The sequence below is a fragment of the Microtus pennsylvanicus genome, chromosome X (assembly GCF_037038515.1).
Source record: "Microtus pennsylvanicus isolate mMicPen1 chromosome X, mMicPen1.hap1, whole genome shotgun sequence".
In the NCBI taxonomy this organism is placed as follows: Eukaryota; Metazoa; Chordata; class Mammalia; order Rodentia; family Cricetidae; genus Microtus; species Microtus pennsylvanicus.
This window is the reverse complement of record NC_134601.1, coordinates 40,669,188-40,688,560: the sequence shown is the minus strand read 5'-3', so window position 1 is coordinate 40,688,560 and position 19,373 is coordinate 40,669,188. Positions and strand designations below refer to the sequence as shown.

General features: G+C 37.7%; 1 protein-coding gene across 1 annotated transcript in view; it reads right to left on the bottom strand.

The window, feature by feature from the left end:
• Nucleotides 1-8,573: 8,573 nt before the first annotated feature.
• Trpc5 (transient receptor potential cation channel subfamily C member 5) overlaps nt 8,574-19,373 on the bottom strand; it is a 277,912-nt gene continuing 267,112 nt past the window's right edge. The window contains exons 8-11 of the mRNA XM_075957321.1: nt 18,109-18,309; nt 17,830-17,871; nt 15,518-15,607; nt 8,574-12,562 (exon numbers count right to left, since the gene is read on the bottom strand). Coding sequence (XP_075813436.1) covers nt 11,867-12,562; nt 15,518-15,607; nt 17,830-17,871; nt 18,109-18,309 — 1,029 coding nt within the window. The 3' untranslated portion in view covers nt 8,574-11,866. The remainder of the gene's footprint in view (nt 12,563-15,517; nt 15,608-17,829; nt 17,872-18,108; nt 18,310-19,373) is intronic.

Below are 19,373 nucleotides of genomic sequence, written 5' to 3'. Positions count from 1 at the left end.
CTACTAATATTTTTAAGGCACAGTCAAGGTTTATTAAAGATATTTTAAAACAGATTTTAAGCATATGGTCTAAGAAAGGGATGATAGACATACTAGAGCATGAATATGAGTTAGCATATTTCTGTTAGCCTCCTTAAGAAACTTTGGTTTCTTGTGTTAATTTCTGTAAGTCAGCATTTGTTATGTCGGCATTTTGTGTTTTCAGGTATGCACTCTCTCAAAGCATGCTTGTCTGTGATACTCCATCATCCCTTTTAATCTCTGCCCTTTTGTGTATCCAAACAAGTTTCCTATTGACCAGCCCTTTGGAGCTTAATTTGTTCCAAGTACTTTGTTTACCAGACACATGGCAACAAAAATATTCTTTGATTACTACAAAATGTGTTTGTAAATAGTATCTTTTAATTTTGACGTTTTCTTTAAGGGGTGTGTGTGTATGTGTGTTGGGTGAGTGTTGTTATCTATCCACATGTGTAGGTTAGAGGATAACTTGTGGGAGTCCGTTCTTTTTTCTAATCTGTGAGTTTTAGGGATTGAACTCATGGAATCAAATTTGGCAACAAGTGCTTTTATTCACTGAGTCCATGCCTTGACTCTAAATAACACCTTGTTTTAAAGGTTAATTTTGCTTCTGAATAAATCGTAGCTTTCACTTTTGAGCTATGTACCAGACCCAATCCAAACCAAACAGAACAGCAAAATATTTGGGACATTAAGGCATGAGGTGCTTAAACTGTGCTAGAATGGAATCCATTACAAAGAAAGATACCTAACAGCCTTCAGTCTGCTGTTCTCAGGATGATTGAACTAATGAGTTCCCAATGAATCAGTATATTAGAGTTGTACTTCATAATGGACATAGTACTAGTTGGGATTTTGGGTTTAGGTTCTGCAAGAAATAAATCATTATGGCTGATTTTCATTATGGGGTGTACTTAGAGCTCACTATAGAGTCACAGATAAGCAGGAGACATTAGGCTCTTCTCTCCTTGCTGGAAACTTGCACCCGCTTGTCTTGGAACTCTGAAAGTTGGCAAATTGCAGGCCAATTGAGTCCAAGCCTCCAATCAGAAAAGGGGTTAATCTCAAGCCCCAAGATATTCATTAGATAAAGCTTTATTTTCTTAACCAGTAGGATGGGGAATGTGGGAAGAGGATTATGCTAGAAGAATGCAAAGCTTGCCATTCTGGAGTAGCAGCCTTTGGGAAAATGGGCCAGTATTTCTCGCAATTAGGATTTTAAGAACTACTATCTCATGCCAAATCATTACACCAGCCCCCTTTTTGCCTTTTGTCTATGCTGGTATCCTTTTCTGTGGAATTGTATTTTAGAAACACTTGCCTGGTTCAGACTGGTCCTTGCATCCTTGTGTGATTGGGTGAGAAATTTCTCTCACTTTTGTATTCTCAGATATTTAATATATAACGGGCACCCAAACATTAATTAGCACAACTGATGCCATGTTGGAGACATCAAGGCACCATTATGACCTAAGAGCCCAGCACATGGACCCCAACACCTGCCAAAATGAGAACAAAGACCTAATCCACCTTACATAGTTCTGTTGAAGTCCCTACGTTTACCAGTTTTCCTTTTTTGGCCTCCTTAGCTGTTTATTGTTCTTACTAATTGAAGTTTGTTGACTTCAGTACATGTTTTTTGTGCATAAAAAGCAAATAAATATGGCTATATGATTTGGGCTAGTTTCCTGTGTAGTCTGCTGGCTAGGGAATAAAAGACTATTGACGTAAAACGCTGGACTGGGACTGAACGAGCCTGTGATTGGACTGGACTCTGAATGTGGCTGACAATGAGGGCTGACTGAGAAGCCAATGATAATTGCACTGGGCTTTGATTCTAATGCATGGACGGGCTTTGTGGGAACCTAGTCTGTTTGGATGCACACCTTCCTAGACCTGGATGGAGGGGGGAGGACCTTGGACTTCCCACAGGGCAGGGAACCTTGACTGCTTTTGGACTGGAAAGGGAGGGGGAGTGAGGGGAGGGGAGGGGGAGGAAAATGGAAAAAGGTGGATATTTTTAATAAATTAAAAAATAAAAAACCCGAAAACAAAAAATTATTAAGTTTTTGTTAGAGTTTTTGTTCTTGCTCGCTCTTGGTAAAACTACAGTGGCATCTGAAACCTTCAATAAAGGAAATCGGATGACAACTAAGCAAGGTTGTATACACCTGCAATTTCAGCAGTCAAGTGCTTGGAAAAGAATCAGTGGCTTATAGGCAGAACTCACTCACATAGTTGTAGTCCAGTGTGGATGGCCCAAGGAAGACCCTGAAACAAGTCAAATGATGGAACACTGGTTCATGTAGCATAAAGTAACCATTCTCTGATGTTTTGAGTGTCCCAACACTTCTAAACTAATACAGCAAGTCAATTCATGTTTCACTAAGCTTCTAAAGAGTGTTTTAGAATGTATTGACACATTTTGAAAATAGGGTCAGGGATTTATATGGTTATGAAGTGATCACTTCTGCCGTAAGTTTTCTGTTGTATGCTTTTATTATTGCAAACTTTAAGTTGTTGTAGTTGGGGAATATTTTCACGTGTGTGACTTTTGTTTACACTACATTTGTTTAACTTTGAAGCTATGTTACTATGTTTCAAACACCTGATGGTCCTAATAAAGAACTGAATGGCCAAGAGCGAAGCAGGAGCAGGGGTGGGGAGGGGCTAGCAGGTAGAGAGTATCAATAGAAGGAGAAATTTGGGAGGTGAGAGAATGAGGGAAAGAACAAGGGGAGGAAAACATCAGGCCAGCCACCCAGCTACACAGCAAGCCACAGAGAAAGAAGTAAAGAAAGGATATAGAAATAGAGATAAAAGGCCAGAGGCAAAAGGTAGTTGGGGATAATTTAAGACAAGCTGGCAAGAAACAAGCCAAGCTAAGGCTGGGTACTCATAACTAATAGCAAGCCTCTGTGTGTGATTTATTTGGGAGCTGGGTGGTGTGTCCCCAAAAAGCCAAAGGAGTATACTAATAGCAAGCCTCTGTGTGTGATTTATTTGGGAGCTGGGTGGTGTGTCCCCAAAAAGCCAAAGGAGTATGAAACATTACACAACATGTTGCCTTGTCTTAAGAACATTCATTACCAGTCGATGCAGCATAATTTGATAATTGTCCTTAAAAATTTAAACCATTGTGTAATGAGTTGAACTTGTTATTATTAAATCAAGTATACAACATTTGTTACTTTAAACCACATTGCTTATGTTGCTTATGTATTCCTGTTGGGGAATATTTTCAGGTGTGAGACTTGGTTATGGCATTTGATTAACTGAAGCTTTTTTTTTTTTGGTCTGTTTGAAACACCTGATGGTCCTAATTAAGAGATGAATGGCCAATAGCTAGGCAGCAGCAAGGATAGGTGGGGCTGGCAGGCAAAAGGAGAAAGAAAGGGAAGAGCAACAAGAAAACTAGGGGCCAGCCACTGAGCCAGTGACAGAGTAAGAAGGAAAATAAGATATACAGAAGTAAGGAAGATAAAAGCCCAGAAGGAAAAGGTAGTGAAGATAATTTGAGATAAGAAAAGCTGGCTAGAAACAAGCCAAAGTATGGCTGGGTGTTCATAATTAAGAAATAAGCCTCTTTGTATGATTTATTTGGGAGTTTAGTGGTGGGCCCCTCAAAAAGCCAAAAGAGTAAAACATCACACAGTAATTTTTGCATTCCATTGTGGGGCTCAAAAATATATCTAGAGCCTGTGAAAGCTGAAAAAGAAAATAAAAAGAACTTTAAGAGGTGCTAATGTTCAGCTAGCAGCACTAAACTAGAAACAACTTTAAAAAAAAAAGGCTTGTGACAATTCAAGTTCTGGCTTCCATAGCTAGCAAGGTTTAAAGAAATTTTCAGGAACCTCAGACAAGCTTTGGGCTTGTCTCTCATGACCTGATCCGAGAGTGGGCAGAGCCAGTTGCTAGAGCACGCAGAGGATCCAGGTATAGCTTAGCAATCTAAAGTTTGCTTGTGCAGTCAAAAATAGCTAAAGATAAACAGCAAAAGAGGTCCAGATTGGGGCGGGGGGGGGGGGGGACAAAACAAAACTTCTAAACTGGTTCCAGTGTGTTTGACAATGTGCTTAGGCTAGAGAAAATGGGTATAGGCAGTCATAGGAAGAAATAGATTAAAAATAATAAAAAAGTAAAGTCTTTAAAGAGACAGTACAAGTAGTGTAAATGAAAAAAGCCATGTAAAGATGGGAAACATGGGGAGTCTGGATCCTGTATGTTATTGTGTTGATTTTGAAGTTTTTAAACAAGAAGCTGTGGATTCATTGCAGGTTGATATGGATCTGGTTTGATTGGGGGAGAGCTCTTGAAACTTGACAGATGATAGCTATCAACAAAGGTTATAACTGGTCTTTCCAACTTGGCCATCATCTCAAATTTTCTTTTGGGGATCCTAAAAGTACTTTGCCCACATTCCATAGGAAGCAGTCTTTGGTTATTTTGTAGGACATGGATGTTGTTATATTTAGGCTACTGTAGAAATATAGGATAAAATAACTATCTCAAATATTTTGCATTGGCATGGATTTGGTATATAAGTATAAACTCAGTCAATTTTGTTACACTGCTGAAATTTGTTACACTGTATATGTTTTTCCTCTTGTTTAAAGGACTTTTGTATATTGATACAAATTTAAGGTAATTTTTGTTATTGCATATCATTTTTACTCTTTAAAAGATTTTCATATGTTGATAAATATTTAAGGTTATTTTGTTACAACATATTGTATGTTTCTGCTCTTGTTTAAAGGATTTCTGTATGTTAAGTATTTAAGGTTATTTTTGTTACAACATATTGTGTATATGTTTCTGCTCTTGTTTAAGGTATTGTATCTAGGTAGTTCATTTAAAAATGTAAAGTAAAATTCTAGTTTTTGAAAGCTATCATGATGAACTATTTAGGATAATAAATACAGGTCAGTAGTTAATTCATCTATAACAATCAAATCTGTAGATATGTGCTAGGTATGCTTTCCATATCATACATAGTTTGATTTTAGATAGATGGCTTTCAAACCTTTCAAAGATCTACATTATATGGCATTTTAAATGTTTTTTATTTAAGCCTTTACATGACAATGAGACACATCTGCTCCTGGCAGCAGCAATTTTCTTCAGAGATGATGGGCCTTGAAGAAATTCCTTTTGGAGTTTGCTATCATTGTGGCAAGATTAGCTGTTTGGGAAAGAAGCTGCTCTTGCTTGGACTGCTTGACAGTATGTTGTATAAACTGGACATGCAGGACCCACAGGAAAGGGACCACTAGTGAACTTTGCCAGACTGAAAAAGGTGGAATGATCTTCAGGGTTTCTGACTCACAGAAGAAATGTCAGACATTCTGCAGGTCACAGAGGAAAGTGACTGAAAAACTGCCAATATAAGTGGGACAGTCTGTCAAATTTCCTGCTTCATTGAAAAGTCTGCGAGATTGTATTGGCCTGTAGGCTGAAGATGGCCCCAACTATGCCAAGGAACTTTGGGTGACTGTCCAGGCAGTCAGATGTCTATGTCATTTCTAGACTTTTTAGAAGTCGTCTGCAATCCATTTTTTGTTTATTTAAGTAATATTATTTTCTTCTGGTGCCTTTGATGGAGTTGAAGACTACATAGTTATAGTTTCAGTTTTCATACCTATGATAACAAGTTAGTTAGGTATAAAATTTTGGACTTGTGGCCGGGCGGTGGTGGTGCACACCTTTAATCCCCAGCACTCGGGAGGCAGAGGCAGGCGGATGGATATCTGTGAGTTCGAGACCAGCCTGGTCTACAGAGCTAGTTGCAGGACAGGCTCCAAAGCCACAGAGAAACCCTGTCTCGAAAAACCAAAAAAATAAAAAAAAAATTGGACTTGTTGAGATGGAATAGATTATGGAGTATTTTCTTTACATTTACCAGAAAGAAATGAATTGGATTTAGTACATTATGCATGTAATCTTTACTTGATAATTGTTTTTATTGTATACAATCTTACTATGTTAAGGTTAAAACTGCATTTTTGTTTAGAAAGAAAAAAAGGGAAATGTTGGAAATACTATTTTAAGGTGTGTGACTTGTTTATGCTTCATTTGTTTTAACTGTGAAGCTGTGATTCTTTGCCTGTCTAAAACACCTGATGATCCTAATAAAGAGCTGAATGGTCAATAGCTAGGCAGAAGCAAGGATAGGCAGGGCTAGCAGGCAGAGAGTATAAATAGAAGGAGAAAGGAAGAAAAGAGCAACAAGAGAACAAGGAAAGGAGGAAACTAGGGGCCAGCCACTGAGCCAGTCACAGAGTAAGAAGGAAAATAAGATATACAGAAGTAAGAAGATAAAAACCCAGAAGAAAATGGTAGTGAAGATAATTTGAGATAAGAAAAGCTGGCTAGAAACAAGCCAAGATATGGCTGGGTGTTCATAATTAAGAAATAAGCCTCTGTGTATGATTTATTTGGGAGGTGGTGGGCCTCTCAAAAAGGTGAAAACATTACACAACATATTCCAGTCAATTTTTTTTCTTGTTAGGCTGCAGTAGGGTTAGAGTAACCTGTATTGCTGCACAAGTCTGGAGTTGTTACTAAAGATAACTACCAAAAAGGAAGCAAATAACTTGGTAATTTAAAAACTCAAAAACAGCAGAAACGTTGGCAGTCTACAGTTTTAGGTAGTTATGGTATATTTATCCCTGTCTCTGCATGCATGTGGAGGCTTGAAATACGACTTCTGGTAGTACTCTTCAGAAACTATCTCCTTACTTTCTTTTGAGACAGTCTTGGGGACATGGGACTCAATAATTAGGCTAGGCTGGCTGGTTGGCCAGGGATCAGTCTGTCTCCACCTTCTTGGAAAAAAAAATGTACACTACCATATCTGGCTCATTACATGGGTGTCTTGAGAATCAAATTCAGATCCTCAAGCTTCTCTGGCAAGCACTTGGCTGATGGAGCTTTCCCAAGTCTTAACTTTTACATTTTACCTCTTTAGTTTTCCTTGACACTACAAAAGCTGATCTCCTCTTTATTGTTAACCAAGTAGCAATTTTGGAATTATTGGGAGGAGAAACAAAGGTTTGGGACTTCTTTTCTGATTTAATCTGGTTATGCTAAAGGCAGAAATCTAAGTAGTTTCCACAGCAAGAAGGATTCATTTTAAGCTGTGTGTATTTATTCTCAAAACTAATTGTCTCCTTAATTAAGAGCAGATGAAAATATTCTATTTTACTGTTGAAATTTAAGAATTGTGAATTTCAAATGTTTCATTTCCTTGGAGTCTATAATTAAGGCATAACCATTTAATTATCTTTGGATAAAAATGTAAGCAAATAAATTATATTTTAATGTGAATACTAGACTTTCAAAACTTAATTCAGATGTAAATCTATATGAAAAACAAAATGATGTATTTGGAAGGGTGGTAGAGCTTGAACTGAATCTAGGCTTTTCTAACTGTGGGTCAGATTTAGACCATTGCACATGATACATCTTTGAAGCATTTTCTTTTCCTCTTACAATAAAAGTTTAAGAATGTAAGAGAACTAATATAGTGAAAGAGAATCTCCTGTTTCCTCCCACCCCCAGCATATAGAATATTGGATTTTGATGGAAGCAACTTGATTTAGAATACATGTATGTCTTTTAGCTAAACTATCAAAGAGTTTTCCTCAGAGGACTCGTTAGGAACATGTGGAAAATGTAGTTTTAGGAAAAGATGCACTTGAGCTTAGGTAACTACTGTTTGCTAAAGCTCCTTTGAGTTAAAGCTTAGGTCCACTGTATTTATTATTCTCTACTTTCACCTTGTGCCCAGAAAGTTTCATAATAAAGCAATGCCTTAGCTGGGCGATGGTGGCGCACGCCTTTAATCCCAGCACTCGGGAGGCAGAGGCAGGCGGATCTCTGTGAGTTCGAGGCCAGCCTGGTCTACGAGAGCTGGTGCCAGGACAGGCTCCAAAACTACAGAGAAACCCTGTCTCGAAAAACTAAAAATAAATAAATAAATAAAAAAATAAAGCAATGCCTGGTGACTTAAGAAGTTAGTAAGAGTTCAGAGTTTTAATGTTTCTATTTTTGTTGTCTTGCTTGGTTTGACGAGAGAAAGAACAAAGTTGGTGCGTAGGGTACTGTGAAGGATCTGGGAGGAATTGGGGTGGGGAACCATGATCAAAATATATTGTATGGAAAGTCTTTATCAATTAAAAAGTCTTAAATATTGAAAATAACTAAGATTTTAAAGTAGTTATAAGGTCCAGACAGATCTTGCTAAGACATCTAGGAGGTTGGGGAAGCCTATCAATAGTTAATTGAGTTCTTAAAATTTTATACTTCTCAAAGATATTCACTAGCTCTGTATAAGACTACTTTTGTGAAGTACATGGTCAATATTTGTAGTTAAAATTAATTGAGGTGAGTGGACCATTTTCAGTTTTACTATTTCAACCCTTAATAGTAATGGCCTTTTACATAAGAACTATTAAAATAATATTGATTTTCAGTCATACTTTTCAAATTATTTTGTACTTCCATAGTCTGTTAGTGTTTTCGGCTGGTTAAATTATAGTGCAAAACCCAATGCTGTCCATCAACATTTATTAATAGGTATAAATGGTTACATTGGAAAAGGAGGAACAAAACATCTTATTTCTAAGTAGCCATACATTTTGTGGGAGGGGAAGTAAATGCTATATTTTTCTTTATACTGGAGCTAAAAACACACAAAATTATTATACAAGATTCTTTTTCACACATTTCAGGTTGACACTAACTTTGCACTTGTTACAGAAAATATTTAAATAAAGTAATTACTCAGAGGTTTTAGCTTTTAAAATAATCTGCAGAGTCAAAATGCCATTTGTACAAACACTGAAATTTTTCTTTCATAAATTAAACTCAGGAGATATAATTATAACCTTAGTTTTGACACAAACATTTTCTCTATGATGATGTGTGAGGGGTCACTGACTACGCTGAGAAAATTTATCAAGCATAGCCTCTATTTTCTAATTTTTCTCTTTCCTATATCAACTGTTAAGTCTGTAGCTCCAAATTGCATTCACTGTTTTGACTAGGAAGAAATTCTCTATCCCCATTTCGTAAATTACCGAAGAAACAGAATCTGTAAGCAGTTAAAATATTTCTCTCTTATTGATTATTACCTGTAGTATACACATGAAAAGCAATAAAAACAAATCCATTTATTTTTCTTGGAAAGGTTGTACTTAGTCTTATCTGAACCGAAATAATCTGGACAAGGTCTGTTACTGTTCTACCACTGAAATAAGAGACCATGGTCATACTGTGTTTAAAGGGGGGGGGATTCAAATAGTTAAGTCTAAACTTAGTACTTTAGGAAATTCTATTCCCTTTAACATTAAGTAAACTAACGAGGTTGATGGCCTGGGTTTAGAACTCTCCTTGTGTGCCCACACTAGCATTGATTTTAGTGTCATTGCTTGTAGAATCGATGAAAAACATTTAAATTCTGACTGCTTCTCCTTCCTAAATATGTCATTGTCACTTGTTCGACTCCAGGCAACTAAGTGCCTTGGTTGTGGAAGTGTAGTGCTATGGGATTGATGAAGTTGTATTTTAAATAAAATGATTAGATCTTGTATGGAAGCTTCTACTTTGGACATTATATTTTTCAGACGACCTGAGAATTCAGGTAGCTGCTTTCATATTTCTATTTGAGCCTCATCTTACTACATCTGCTGCTATGAATGTTGAGTCCAAAATTTTACCTTTCATTTTCTTCCTGTAGATTCTTCAGCAGTTTTTTTTGTTGTTTGTTTATCTTTTTGTTGTTTGTTTGCCTTTCCTGTTAGACCTTCTTGCTAACAACCCACATAGATTGTTAATAGTCCATATATTTGTGAGAAAGATGTTTTTACTATATGCTTATATATTGGTTTTGTTGGTGGTTTTGTGAGTTACAGTTGTAGTAGGTTAGTTTATCATTAAGAATAAATTTTACAGTTGGAAATGTTGAAATTAGTTTAGAACTCTTCCTTTTAGAAAGTAATCTGTCTCAGTATTGGAGCTATTTGTGATAGTCCCTCAGTAAAGTAGGGCAGCAGTTGGATTTGAATATATGAGCACTTCAGATAAGACTAAGATTATTTTGGAACAGACCCTTGCCAAATGTGTGTTGGTTCATTTTGCTCTCATAATTCCCTTTTCTGTGTATCTGAGTTGTATTCAACACCACTTCCTGCCTCCCTTGTCCGTGATTTGGCTCATTTCCACAAGAAACAGTTTTACCATCATTCACCAATACTAGGGATAGAGGTGGAAAATCGGTTTAACATAAACTACACTGTCAAAAGCAAGTCTACAGACACGTTTACATTAACAGTTCCTTATTTCACATCCAGCAGACATTACACAAGAATGTAGATGGATTCTTGTTGGTGTTGACATTTAAAAAGAACAGGTGGTGCCCAATGAACAGGTTTACTTTTCTACCATATAAATTGTTAATCTCCACAAGCAACACATATGATGGTAAAACTATGCTTGCTCAGTAGGCCATTGTTTAGTGGATATCAATCCTAAGATGGCTACCATATTCATCCTAAATTCATCTGAACTTGTGTTGTAATTAAATACTCCTGGACTATGGGAAAGAGTTTGAATGTGTAAATGTAGCTTTCTTTGAAGGCAGAATTGAGTTCTACGAATCCACTAGGATTATTACATTATATCTCTAACAGTTCACACATGCAGATTCCACTGTCCCCCAGTGGATATTGCAGCTGCAACCTGAATTAGGTTATCTGAACCTAAAATTGTGTCTGCTAGGTTTTCTTTCCAGAAAGCAATTAATTAAATTGAGGTGCTCTTTCCCCCCTATATTTAAACACCTCGGTAAAATGTCATTTTTCTGATAAAAAATATTTCAAATCCAGTCTTTAATCTTAAAAATGCCTTTATATCAATGATGATTAAAACTATCCACAGTAGATAGGACCCTATAAATATACCAGCTAATTATCTTTTTTCTTGCCAATGTTTGAGCTGTAGTAACTATTGGTTAGAATGCAGTAGAAGATTTTTTTTTTTGGAAAAAAGTACACATCCTAAATACTAACTTTGATACTCTCAAAATTTAAAATATATAAGTTAACCAAAATATACAAACACGGGAAAGCAAAGCAGCTAAAAATTAGCTGTGACACACCCTGTAGAGTAAATATCTCATTGGCACACGTTAAAAAATTAACACATCGTTAAGAAACAAAACCTCAACAGTCCCCACAATTAGAAGTTATGGTGTCTTGAAACAAAACAGAAAGGCCAGGTCTACCTAGAAACCACAAGCTGACAATTCTTTGGAGTCCAGTCTCCCTTTCATGCTGTTCATTGTGTTTATTGAACCAGCATGGGCAGCGTGTAGCACTGTAGAGCAACAAAGACAGGCAGGTTGATTTGCCTTATCTGATAGCTGGTAGGGACTGCGGACCATATCCCTCAGCTCTGTCGGGAGATGGGTGTGAGATCCTGAGGAAAGTCAGGAATCTGTGCGGCAGCTATTGTAGCAAAGTGGCACCAGGAGCTTCAACGAGACAAGGATAAGAACAGCAAAGCAAAGGGATTAAGCACGCAACTGCATCTCTGCTGACTGGGGCAATTCTGCTTCCGTTGGTTTTGAGATGGATCTAGTATTTATAGATATAAAAAGGCAAATTATAATAACAGTAAAACAGAACACGAAGAATGTGGCTATAAAAGACGGAAAATAATAAGAGTTCCACTCCTTGGCGGGGGACCATGAGGGAACCATATTTGCGGTCACCTCTGAGAATGAGGAATTACAAATGTTCTCTTGAATTTCAGAACAGATGATGGGGGGGGGTGGGGGCTTGACTTAGAGCCGAGTTGTAACTTGTTCTTCCTGTTTATCACCCCATTTGTGCATGATCAAGTCACAAGCCTCTCCCCAAGTTTCAAACACATCCTCTGATGAGTCTAAAAGTTTAGAATTTGAGGAGCAGATGCTGGATACACAGTGAAAAGAGCTGGAACAGGCTAGGGGGCATTCACTGCTCCGAGCAGCACCCCGGATTTCACCTAACTCTACCTCACTGAGGTTCAAATCGCTTTTAGAACAGGCCTCTGCCTTCCCTTTCTCCATCTGAGAATATCTGATGTCGTCCCACATATAATGCTGCTGGGCAATGGCATCGGAGATGGTGTATATTGGCTCTGACGTAGTAGGTTCAGAGCTCTGACCATTAAACTTGGAGAATAGGAGACCCAGTTTCTTGAAAGAGGGGCCCATGAAGGACCGTTTGCTTGACGACTCTGCTTTTGACTTCTCGTGAGTACCGCTGGCTCTTGGCATGGTTCTGATGAGAGGTGCCTCATGGCAGGCCTTTCTCTTGCAGCCTAAATTGAAAGAGACACTCTTAGATTTGGCCCGTGCCCCACCACTGCCATCATTGGTATCATCCCTTTGAGAGAATTCAGCACTGCTAGTGGAAAAGCTTCTTCTTGGTTGTTTTCTGTTTCCCAAGAGGTCAAGTACTTCATATCGAAAGCTTGAGATGTCCTGTTTTAATTCCTAGCAAAAGAAAGAAGACATGTTTTGTTAGGAAAAAAAAAGGTCTTTAAAGAAGATACTTGGAATTTTGGATAGGCTGTTTTACATAGTAATAAACCAATAAGCACACATTGTACTGTAAAAACCTTTCATTAGTTAAGCACAGAAAGACTTCTGTGACCAGTGGAAAAACTACAGTGGGTAAGGTTTATTTCAGAACCTGTGGAACAAAAACATAAACTAATCCCTAACAAAGTAATAACTAGGATGGAAAAATGGCTTAGCAGTTAGGAGTACTGGCTCCTCTCCCAGGTGACCTGGGTTCAATTCTCAGCATCCAGATGGCATCTCACAACCACCTGTAACTCCAGTTCTAGGGGATGCAACAACACCTTCTCCTGGCCTTTACCTGCATGAGTGCACACATGGTGCACATACATATATGCAGACAAATGCACATATAGGCACAACACTCTCACACACAAGATGTTAAAAATAAAGTGCTTGCTGGCAAGTTATTTGATTAGAAAACTGGCTCTCCTGAGTGTCTGAAGTAAAAGGACAGCTGAAGAAGAGAAGACCTTTAGGATCCAGGAAGGAAACTGAAGAAAGGAAGTATCAGGTGATGAGACAGTTGCTTGTATACTATTAACTTGTTCCTTTAGAGGTTTTCAAAGTTTAAGTCTGATCAAGTCATTCACATGCTTAAAATGTCTTGGTAACGTGTCTTGTCTTAGGAAACACTATAAATACTGTATCATGGACCACAGGGCTTTTTGCTACCTGGTACCTCTCCATCTCCATTTTCCTTTTTCTAACTCCCCTAGCTCCTATACTCATGAACTGACATGCAATAATAACTTAGCAAAGTGATTGGCACATTGGTCTTCAACACCTAAGTTCCATCTGTGGATTAAGATAATAGAATTCCTGAGTGCCTTCCAGGGATGTTATATATCTGTGTGTGCATGTGTCATGGATCCTGGGATAGGGTTTTTATTCTAGGCTCTACTGATATGTCTGGCAGGATAGTTTTTGTTTGTTTGTTTGTTCAGGTGGGGTTTTCTTTTTTTTTATTAATTTATTATGTATGAAATGTTCTGCCTGCATGTCTGCCCACCAGAAGAGGGCACCAGATCTCATAGATGGTTGTGAGCTACCATGTGGTTGCTGGGAATTGAACTCAGGACCTCTGCAAGAGCAGCCAGTGCTCTTAACCTCTGAGCCATCTCTCCAACCCCCTGTTTGTTTGTTTGTTTGTTTGTTTGTTTGAGATAGGGTTTCTCTCTGTAGCTTTGGATGCTGTCCTGGCACTAACTTTTGTAGACCAGGCTGGCCTCGAACTCACAGAGATCCGCCTTCCTCTGCTTCCCAAGTGCTGGGATTAAAGGTGTGCACCACCGCCGCCCAAATTGGTAGGATAGTTTTCTATGATGGAAAGCTATCTTGTTAATTGTGGGATTGTTAGTAGCAACCCTCTTTGTACCCACTAGATGCCAGTATGACAATTTAAAACATTTCCAGATGGCCAAATGTGCCCTAACTACATAAATGCCCCTGTGTGAGAATCACTCTTTTAGGTTGATACCAAGAGTGGAAAAATTCTACTATGTAATTGTAGTTTCTTTAGACTTAAAATTTAAAAATACATATTCTGGATTTAATTGCCGATCTTTTAAAGAAGGCATTTAAGGTCTCCAGGCATTTTCTCTTTGTTGCCTTATCCCTTAGCATGCATTCTTGCTATATCAGTTAAGTAAATTATTCTCCACCCTGATATTATCAAAGGAAAGAATAGGTTCACTTTGGTCATAAAACTGATTGTAACAGACATTGATAAAAACCTCTCGACCCCAAATTGTGTGGGGCCCCAATCTGAGACAAAAAATTATAGGCAATAGTGACTATGAGGAGAAGAATGAACCTCTCCCCCAGAGATAAGTTTCCTAAATGGTTGTTCAGTGTAAAGTGATCAACATTGAAGCCATATAAATGTAAATAACAAAAACACAAAATGATGTGGGATGTCCTTCTGTGTATATGTGTTGCTTTTATTGGTTAATGAATAATGCTGTTTTGGCCAATGGTTTAACAGAGTAAAGCCAGGCAGGAAAAGCAAACAAAGATATATAGAGAGTAGGTGGAGTCAAGGAGATGCCATGTAGTTGCTGAAGGAGAAAGATGCCAGAACCTTTCCAGTAACCCACAGCCTCGTGGTGATACACAGATTAATAGAGATGGGTTAGTTTAAGATGTAAGAACTAGCTAGGAATATGCCTAAGCCTTTGGCCAAAGAGTGTTGTAATTAATATAGTTTTGTGTGATTCAGGTCTGGGCATCCAGAAAACAGCACAGTCTCTGTTTATACTAAAAAAATTGTATGTATGTGTATATATATATGTATATATGCATATATACATATATATATACACATACAATTTATACAATATATGAAACAAAAAAGAAGCTATGAACTATAGAGTTGGGAATATGGGAGAGATATGGTGGTGTGTAGCTGGGAGGAGCAGGAGGAAGGATGAAAAGTAATATTCTATTTCTATTATAAGCATAATTTTTTTAGAAAAGGAAAAATTTTCTCCACTTACTGGATGGCAGATAATTCCAAGACAGAATAAGAATTGCAGGGGCTAGAGACATGGCTTAGTGGTTAAGAGAACTGTGCTCTTCCAGAGGACCTGGGTTCAGTTCCCACTACCCACATGGTGGCTCTCAACAACCTGTGTACCACCACTCCCAGGGGCAATCTGACACCTAGACAACAAATGTGCAGGCAATGCACACACACGTAAACTCAATTTTTTAAAAAAATATAAAGAATAATTTTTAGAATAATAAGACTTGTAATTGAGTTTTTCTTGCACTATATGAAAATATAGGAGAGAGAGAGAGAGAGAGAGAGAGAGAGAGAGAGAGAGAGAGAGAGAGAGAGATTTACCCACTTCATGATTAAATTACCTTAAAGTTTTCTTCTGTTAATCCCTCATTTGTTTTGGAGTTTCTTATCATTGCAGCCACATATCTCTTGACTAAATTTTTGATAACTTCCTGGAATTGAGAAAGCATGACAAGGTATTCAGTTTCCTGTTCAGACTATCAGGTAAATAAAGAATCTGCGCAGAAGACTCACTTAGATCATCTTTGCCATAGGAAATCCTCACTGTACCTAGCAGTTTTCTGCCAAAAACCTTAAGTTCATTGAGTTACTAAGTCATTGCATCTCTGAATTTTGGTGGCCGAGTGTGCCAGTTACCATTAAATTTACCCCAAAGGAAGAATTTCTACTCAAGTATAAAGTAAGCATGTAGTGTGTGTGTGTGTGTGTGTGTGTGTGTGTGTGTGTGTGTGTGTATGATGAAAGCATTATAGCCCTTGAATGCTCATATTCAATTCAATATCCATTCCTCTGGGATGGATTAAACTTTAGTACTTTTAGTGAAATAGGGGGTTTTTCTCTTCATGAAGTTGGGAGTCACTAAGTGAGTTAGTAAATTTTTTGTTTGTTTTGCGTTTTGAGACAGTTATTTTTCTGTGTAGCCTGGGCTATGCTGAAACTCATTCCGCAGACCAGCCTGGCCTGGAACTCACAGAGATCTGCCTACCTCTGCCCCCCAAGTGCCAGAATTAAAGGCATGTGCCATCACCACCTATCACGAGCTAGTAATTTTATGATCAAGATATGTTTTATAGAATCAACCTACACTTCACTTTTACAGGGAATGCCTCTATTAGCCTCAGGTTTAATGTTTAATGGAACACACATGGCTGCCAGGTTGGTATTGACGATTGTTGCTGCTTACTGCAATGTGCCAGGCGCCATCCCCACTGAATTTTCCCAGCCCCATAATTTAGCTTTTACTGTTATTCCTGGTTTACATCCCCACTGAATTTTCACCACTCTGTAATTTAGCTTTTATTTTTCTTCCTGGTTTACAAATGAAGAAGCTGAGGCTTAGTGTTGTTAACTGGCGTCTTCAGGATCACAGTGCTAGACAATGGAAAAATTAGATTTCAGTTCTACTTCAAGCTGATTCCAGAGTCTATAGTAATAGTTAATAATGCTGTGGCTACCATTTCTGCTACTCGGTGAACTTCAATAAGTCAGTGAGATGCCCAGGAAATGTCCTGTTAATGATGTTTGAAGCAGAAAGTAAAAGCAATGAATCTTGCCTAGGTGTCAGCATTTTCTATCATGATTAGAGATGGAGGTAGACATAGTGAGGAAAGGGTCACCTATGAAACACTGTACTTTGTGTTGCTCATTGCTATTTGTGCCTAAGATGAATAAAATTTGGGAAACCATTTGTGGAATAAGGTTGAGTGTCCTTTCCTTTAAACCTTGTAGGATATTTTTCTGTTTGGGTTTCTTAAGATAAAGTTTCATGTAACTCAAGATGACCTTTAAACTTGTTACATAGTTGAGGATAACCTTGAACTTCTGATCTTTTTGCCCCCATCACACTCAGTTTAGATGGCATTGGGGATCATATTCAGGGCCTGATGTGTGGTAGGCAATGAGTCTGCCACCTGAGATATGTCCCCTACCTACTCTGCATTTATTTTGATCTAGAACGTTAAATATAGTCTTTTATCTGCGATTTTCAAAGATTACTTTCCATAAATATCTCACATATCTGTGTGCTTAGTTGTCTTCTGGTTGGTCCCATCAGAAGCACATATCTGCCCCTTTGATTAAAGTCATGTTTATAATTTAGAAAGATCTGTGTCCTGATAAAAGATTTTACTTCGCTGAAGTTGCTAATAATTTCCTCGTATTCTGTATTTGCTACTTATTGTGTATTCCCATTGCTGTGTGTGCTTTTTGTTCGCAGTAAGTTTTTGCCCATCTGGTCAGTTAATTTTATTAGCTTTAATGAAGTAATATCTCTCATCCCTGAAAGATGATAGGCTTCTAAGGTGTCTTGCTTTTCCACAATGATTTCTCTAATGTGTGTCTTAGTGTCTTGTGTGCAATAGGTACTCATTTACTCATTGACTGAGCAACTACTCATCTGCTGCTTAATCTCAAGGAAGATAGCTTTCTAAGGTATGGCTGACTCACATTCGTACGAGGTAGTGTTAAAGGGATATCAACAGAGATATCAAGCAGTTGACTCCGACCTGATAAATTACTTCAGTCTTGAGTGAATTAGTCTTTCCAGGGTTCCTACCCAAGTTAAGTTTAGACGTAGCTAGAGTAGAGTTTGCTTCTCTACCCCCACAGAACTGATCAAAAACTGTTGTGTTTATCTACCATGGGTAAGCAGTACCTGATAATGTTGATTTTGGATCAGGCTATCAGCATGGCGTTCCTGTAATTCAAAATGGACAGAGAGGTTTCCATCAGTTGGCTAGCACTTAGCCATTTACCCACCCCAAGAATTTGGTAAATATTAGGATTGTAGAATGATACAATAGCTCCTCCCTGACAGATAGCAAGAACATTAGTTGGAATTATTTTATAATATTTATGATAGGAACTGTCATAAAGAAGGGGAAGGAAGAAAACAGTTTCTTGTAAAAAGAGACAGATTTTTTTTTTGTCTTACTGTGAAGCTTCTCAAGTTGTGTCTCCGTCTTCCATCAGGGTCTCTTTTTGGACAGAAGGTGTTATTGAACCAGTTGCCAAGATACATAAATGATTTGGGACTGGGGATAATGTTGAAAGGAGGTGGCAAGGTACCACCTTCATCAAAGTAACTCATCCATAGCTTTGTTCTTGCAAATTTCCACTCAATGTCAGCATGATCCTATGAAAGACACAAATGCAAGTTGGGAGAGACAGAAAACCGGGAAATATAGATATGTCTAATTTTAGCCTCTGTAATTGCTTCTGTAGAGGACAACCCGGAAGTAGCTATATAAACTCGAATTACATATACCCTGTAAGTGCAAATCACATTGATCTGGCAATCCATTTTAAGAAATAAATCTTACTGGGCTTGGTAGTACATGCCTCTAAACCCATCTACTCAGGGAATTGAGGCGGGAGGATCATGAGTTTGAGATTGGTCTATGCTATATAGTAAGATCCTACCTTAAAATACAAGAAAAGTTAATAGGGGTATGACTCCGTGGTAGAGCATTTGTTTAGCATGTAGAAAACCCTGGGTTCAATTACTAGAAGTAAAAAATCAAAAAACAAGATGGTGGAAGAATGAAAGATGGCATAAATGGAGGGGGTTGCAGAAAGATTATACACAGGGTTCTTCAGTATAGTATAGTATAGTATAGTAATAACAAATCACTGTAAACAACCTAAATATTCAATAGTAGAAGGCTATTTAAATAAATGATATTTCAACAACAAAATGACTTACAATCTAATTCTAAAATATAGGTAGTACTTTATGTATAGAATATATATGAATATATGCATCTGTTGAAGATCCTGAGTGTAAAAAAAAATATACTGTGAGCAAAAATCTCACTTAATTCAACTGAAAAATTACATATTTACATATTCTTGGCAGATGTATATATACCAAACTATAAATCATGGTTATTTTAAAGAGGTGAAGATGGGGTTAAGAAAGCTTTTTTAGTTTATAATATTGGGAGGTTTATGAGAGAACTGAATATTTTTATTGTTCACCAACTAAAGCCATTAGCAAATGGAAAAAAACGATTTTTTTCCATCTTCAACTGAAGGTTCTTCTAAAATTCTTTAGAGCAACAAGGTATTTGTATGTCACTTTGCCCCAAACCAAATTCTTTGCCATTGCATTTTACAACCAGCCTCAAGATGACAGTGGCATGCATGTTGTGAAATGTTTACATGTACTCTTGCACATGTATGTGCACATGCGCACCT